This window comes from Aplysia californica, unplaced genomic scaffold, assembly GCF_000002075.1.
Source record: "Aplysia californica isolate F4 #8 unplaced genomic scaffold, AplCal3.0 scaffold00250, whole genome shotgun sequence".
In the NCBI taxonomy this organism is placed as follows: domain Eukaryota; kingdom Metazoa; phylum Mollusca; class Gastropoda; order Aplysiida; family Aplysiidae; genus Aplysia; species Aplysia californica.
Genome location: NW_004797520.1, coordinates 607,385 through 613,415, shown reverse-complemented (window position 1 = coordinate 613,415; position 6,031 = coordinate 607,385). Strand labels below are relative to the sequence as shown.

At 43.5% G+C, this 6,031-nt stretch overlaps 1 protein-coding gene across 1 annotated transcript in view; it reads right to left on the bottom strand.

Moving 5' to 3' along the window:
- LOC101852858 (ubiquitin carboxyl-terminal hydrolase 15) overlaps positions 1 to 6,031 on the bottom strand; it is a gene marked incomplete at its 3' end in the record, with an annotated part of 35,928 nt that overhangs the window by 2,431 nt on the left and 27,466 nt on the right. The window contains 4 exon segments of the mRNA XM_013083720.2: positions 1,350 to 1,468; positions 2,324 to 2,442; positions 4,092 to 4,162; positions 5,212 to 5,529. Coding sequence (XP_012939174.1) covers positions 1,350 to 1,468; positions 2,324 to 2,442; positions 4,092 to 4,162; positions 5,212 to 5,529 — 627 coding nt within the window.

Sequence of the window (6,031 nt, the reverse complement as noted above, 5' to 3'; positions counted from 1 at the left end):
GGGGGGTCTTGTTTTGTTTGTTGGAGTTTTAAAAAGCACACGTACACAACAGCATCATTCAAACTTCCCAGGTCGGTTGCCTCAAGTAATGCGAAGAAATGCTGAAAGTTATGTATGTGAACCTAATACAGAAGTGAAAATATGAGACATATAGGCCTACTGAAGACAGGGGAGCCCTTTTCTTCTCATTTTTACGTTTCGAAGTGGACAAAAAAGCGCTGAAATGACTAAAAATAGTCTCTCAGTGCTATATTTTCTTTCGTATCTGCTAACAGGAAGTCTATTCTATTATTTTGAAAACGTGGATCAGTCGAGAATTTGGTGCCTTTTCGTTACTGGATTGGAATAGATAGCGAGCCAATCGAGCCGTATTTTGCGGCTCTCGGTCCAGCGAGGTCTTTTGCGGCTCGTGGTAGGGAAAGTGTTAAGACACTTGGCTGCGACCCCACAGTCTTAGTCTAGTTTTAGTAAGGTTTTATGGCACTCGCAACTGCATAAGGTTATATGAGCGCCAAGGGGTGGATGTCAACAGAGAAGTCCTAACGGGCAAATCAAATTGGTATAGTATTTCTAGATGTCTTCCAGTACTTACAGTGACCACCGCCGAGGCCTCCATAGTGGTTGGTCACGGCTATCAGGTCGTAGACGTCACAGTCGTTGGATTCCTCGTTTATGATGTACTTCCGCAGGTCCAGACCACTAATGATGGTGGGGACGGGGGATGGGGGTGGGGAGAGAGAAATAGTGATATTTTTGTTTGAGTAGAGGTTTTACGGTGCTCGCAACTGCATAAGGTTATATGAGCGCCAAGGGGTGGGTGTCAACAGTAAAGTCCTTACAGGAAATCGGGCTTACTCTGCAAACCTCTCTAGAGTAAACAGCACAAAGTCTGCTTCGACTATCAAGGCACCCGGGAAATAGCGGGTCACAAGAGTGTGACAAATACACAAAAGAAGTAGAGGCAAAATGACGATAATAAGGATTAGGAAAGAAAAAGCAGCAGTTCCCTGTTGCAGTTCAGGCAGTTATGAGCATGATATTGATGAATCAGCCCATTTTCAATTACAATTCTACTGTGCATAAGAACATGGTTAATGTCCCCCCTTTAGGAATGGCCTAAAGACACTTCAGTCAGTAGCACTGACCCAGGGGGGTGGGAAACAAACTGGAACAAAGACTAAAAGCATCGTGCCATGTCAGGGTCATTACCCCCATTCCTTTTCCATGTAAACACCTTTTACTTTATTATGTTTACATTGAACAGATGCAAAGAGTATCTAGATTGTAAATCAGAGTACAATGTACTGTTTACACTCACTGTGTGGGGAAATATGGTATCTTTTAAGCACTGTCCCTCCAGTACTTGTTGTAGGAGAACCTCTTGAGGTGGATGATGAGAACGTCCGGCAGTGACCACAGGTCAAACTTCTTGGTGGCCTGTTTGTGCTCCTTGCAGTCCGGGCAGTACCTGGAGAGATGAGAAAGGGTGGGGGGTGGGGTGTGGGGGGAGTTTGTTGTTTGTTTTGGTAAGTGTGTTACAGCACTTGTAACATAATAAGGTTATATAAGTCCCGAAGTTTAGAGGTGTTACAAGAGAGCAACAGTTTAGTTTTAGTAAAAGTTTTACGGCACTTGCAACACAATAAGGAAGGCCTTATAAGTGCCGAAGATTAGAGGTGTTACAAGAGAGTAACAGACACAAAAAAAGGAGGAGGGGAGATAAAAACGATAGATGTTCGATGGGAAAGAAGGAGCAAACCACACCCTCTATATCCCCGCTACTTCGTCAAAATTTGACAGCATCATCGACTTGTAGCATGAGATGAAAAGTGTTTTTTAAAATATTTGCAGTGATTTTCTTTTAGTCAGAACACAACATTTTATGTTACTGTTGTCCATTGTATTGTATTGTTAAGCGCTGAGAGCCTGCGTACTTTAATCGGGGTAGAGCGCTATGTAAATGTCATTTATTATTATTATTATTATTATTCTATCCAGGTTTTTTTTAAAGTTTTGAGTTGAGGTATGTTGCGGGTTCTGTCTGCCTCACACTACATTGTGATCCGCGTGTCATTCTGAAATGACCATTCTGCTCCGAGAAAAAATACTCATGAATAACGTTCCATCTGCTTTTGATGTCCAATATCTCAAAAGTACTAAAAAAGTCGCTTTTTATCTCATGACACGCCTTGAACCCCCCCCCCCCCTCCTCTCCCTCTCACCCACCATCACCCTCCACCCCTGCTTAAATGTTTTAAAAAACCAACAGCCTTTCCCCAATCCTTTCTGGCCAACCGGTGACCTAATGACCTTCTGACCTTACCAGGGGTCGTGTTTACTAAGCTGCTCCTCTTTCATGAAGAGTTTGAGGCAGTCGTCCAGTTGGATGACCGTCTTCTTCTGCACACCGCGCGACCTCATGCTCTCGTGCTCCTCAAAGTCCTGCACACAAAGTAGTTGTTGTTTTTTTAAATTTTATTAAGTGTTTTACAGCACTTGCAACACAATAAGGTCATATAAGTTCCACAGATTAGAGGTGTTACAAGAGAGCAACAAACACAAAAAAGAAGGAGGGGAGATAAAGACAACAGACTTTTTTAATAGGAAAGAAGGAGCAAATCACACCAGAGCACCCGCTAACCACCCACAAAGTAGTTTTCTTTTAGTTGAAGTACCAATTTTACAGTACTTGCAACACAGATAGGTCATATAAGCGTCAAAGATTAGAGTTGTTACCAGAGAGTAAACATACAAAAAAAAGCAAGTGGGATAAGGACAATAGACCTTTCAGTGAGACAGACAGACGCCAATTTAAAAAAAAAATTTTTTTAAATGGTAAAGAAGCAGGACCAGCCAGCGGCCCGTTTCAACCAGCCACAATCTCAACATGATAGTAACTGTAGATGTTTCACGGCCCTATCAACATGATAGTAACTGTAGATGTTTCACGGCCCTATCAACATGATAGTAACTGTAGATGTTCCACGGCCCTATCAACATGATAGTAACTGTAGATGTTTCACGGCCCTATCAACATGATAGTAACTGTAGATGTTTCACGGCCCTATCAACATGATAGTAACTGTAGATGTTCCACGGCCCTATCAACATGATAGTAACTGTAGATGTTCCACGGCCCTATCAACATGATAGTAACTGTAGATGTTCCACGGCCCTATCAACATGATAGTAACTGTAGATGTTCCACGGCCCTATCAACATGATAGTAACTGTAGATGTTCCACGGCCCTATCAACATGATAGTAACTGTAGATGTTTCACGGCCCTATCAACATGATAGTAACTGTAGATGTTCCACGGCCCTATCAACACTATTTAGATCATCCGGGAGGTGGGCTGCTTCAACTCTCAACCTCAGGGGCCAGCTGAGAGGGACACAATGTCCCAAAAAGACAGACGGAGATACCCAACAAAAAACCTTCCCACACAGGGACTGAACTCGTTTAGTTTAAGTACGAGTTTTACGGCACTTGCAACACAATAAGGTCATATAAATGCCGAAGATTAGAGGTGTTACAAGAGAGTTACAAACACAAAATAGAAGGAGGGGAGAAAAGGACGACAGATGTTTGATAGGAAAGAAGGAGCAAACCACACCAGAGCACCCTCCAACCACCTGCGGACTGAACTTGCATCGTCTACATGTTGTCAGCGAAGCGCCTAACTGCTACACCACAGACAGCAGATATCTCAACACATCCAATTCTGTGCTGGTGCTAATCCACCATCCGTACCTTTTTCTTCTCTATGCTTGCAGAACATTTTCATACGTTCAATTACATTTAACACATCTCACATTCTGTTGGATACAAAGCATCAGCTTCGACTTCTCGGATAATTCAATTGTTTTAATTGCAGAAACTGACCTCTTCCATGGGTCTACACAGCAAAGTTTGGCCCAAGACATTGAAAGAGTTTAATAACTTAAAAAAATTCTACACAGCAAAGTTTGGCCCAAGACAATGACAGAGACAGGTTCAACAAAGCGAGGTTTGGCCTATGGCACTGAAACAAACATATTCACAAACAGAAAAAGTTATAGCCTGACTCCCTCCACCACGATCACTCACCTCCGCAGCTTTTGTGTCAAAGAACCTTTCCTTAGCCGCCGGACTCCAGTCTACAGCGATGTATGTCCGACCTGAAAATATACACGATAAGCCACTTGTAAAAAGTAGGACCTACCAGTGGTGCTCTCCAATTAACAGCAGAAACAAGAATGACACACGTCTTAATCCCTCCTTCCCCATTACAAACTAAATATTGAATGTTCTGGGTTTTAGTTTTAGTAGAGTTTTTACGGTGCTCGAAACTGCATAAAGTCATATGAGCGCTAAGGGGTGGATGTCAATAGAGAAGTCTTTACAGGGAATCAGGCTTATCTGCTCACCTCTCTTGCTTCACCAGCACAAAGTGTGCTTCGACTATCAAGGCACCCCGGAAATAGCGGGTCAGAAGAGAGTGACAAACATACAAAAGAAGTAGAGGAAAATGACGATATTACGGAATAGGAAAGAAAAAGCAGCAGTTCTCTGTTGCAGTTCAGGCACAGTTATGAGCATGACATCGATGAATCAGCCCATTTACAATTCTACAGTGCATAAGAACACGTTTATGTCCCCCCCTTTGGGAATGGCCTAAAGACACTTCAGTCAGTAGCACCGCCCCGGTTTTGTGTGGAATGACAACAGAAACAAATCTCCCTTTCCCCGACACATCCTCACATTTACAACACAAGCCGTCCTGATCACTTTTTAAGAAATGTTTCTAGTTGGGTATTTTTGTAGGATAAAAATATGTTTCCTATTTCGTATCCTGCAAAGAGCAGAGTTTTTGTTACATGTACAATAGTCTCCCCCTAAGATCCCGGTGCTGGGGAGCAAGGGGAATGTGGGATCTCAGGCAAACGGGAGATCAAAAATATTTAAAATCCAATTATTCAGATGTTTTTACTTTTGCTTCAGTCACAAAGACGGAGCCCTAAAACATGAAACGTGGCCAACCCCATAAACACAACAGGAGAAGCTGCATGGACAAACAGAGGAATGTAGCAAAACGGTACAGTCTATGATAGACACTAGTCTTCAAGTGTGATACGACTGAGAAGAAGAAAAAGGAGGAGGAGGAGGAGGAGGAAGAAGCAGAAGAAGAAGAACAACAACAACAACAACACCAACAACAACAACTTACTACTCATCCTCAAGGCTTTCCCGTCATCCACTAGACGCGTGCCCGACTCGTCCCGGCCAAAATTGTTTGCTGCCCGCAGTGTGAAAATCCGCTTGCCCTTGGAGGAAGACGGAGTGGAGGAGGGGGAGGGGGAGGAGGAGGAGGAGGAGGAGGACGATGAAGAAGAGGCGACAGCATCTCCCTCAATCTTGATGTTAGAGGAGGCAGCCGTATCTCTCTCGACCTTGACACTAGAGGAGGTTGCGGCATCTCTCTCCGTCTTGACGTTTGAGGAGTCTTCCGACGAGTCACCCAGCACCCCAGTCTCCATCTTCGTATCTGGACAAATCATTGGTCAATTCGTTTAGTTTTTTGTCGTTATAGGATGAGTTTTACAGCACTTGCAACACAAATAGATCATAAGAGCAGTGAAGATTAGAGGCGTTACTACCGGAGAGTAACATACAACAAAGGAGGAGGACAGTTTTAGTTTTAGTAAGAGTTTAACGGCACTTGCAACATAAACAGAAAATACAAGCGCTGAAGATTATAGAGGAGTTACAGAGTTACTGCTGGAGAGTAACATACAACGAAGGAGGAGGAGAGATAAGGACAATAGATGTTTGATAGGATTAGAACCTGCCAACCACCAACTTTTGAGTAAAAAGAAGTGTATCCAAACAACCCTTCTATGTCTCTCTAGCCCGCATGCTACTTTAAACCGCTCACAAGTCACTCTAAACGCCACAAATCACAACACACAGCCTCCCCTCCCCTCCCCAGTGTGCTGTAGAAGAACTCGCCATCCCAACACCACCACTGTAACACCCTATAACCCCCC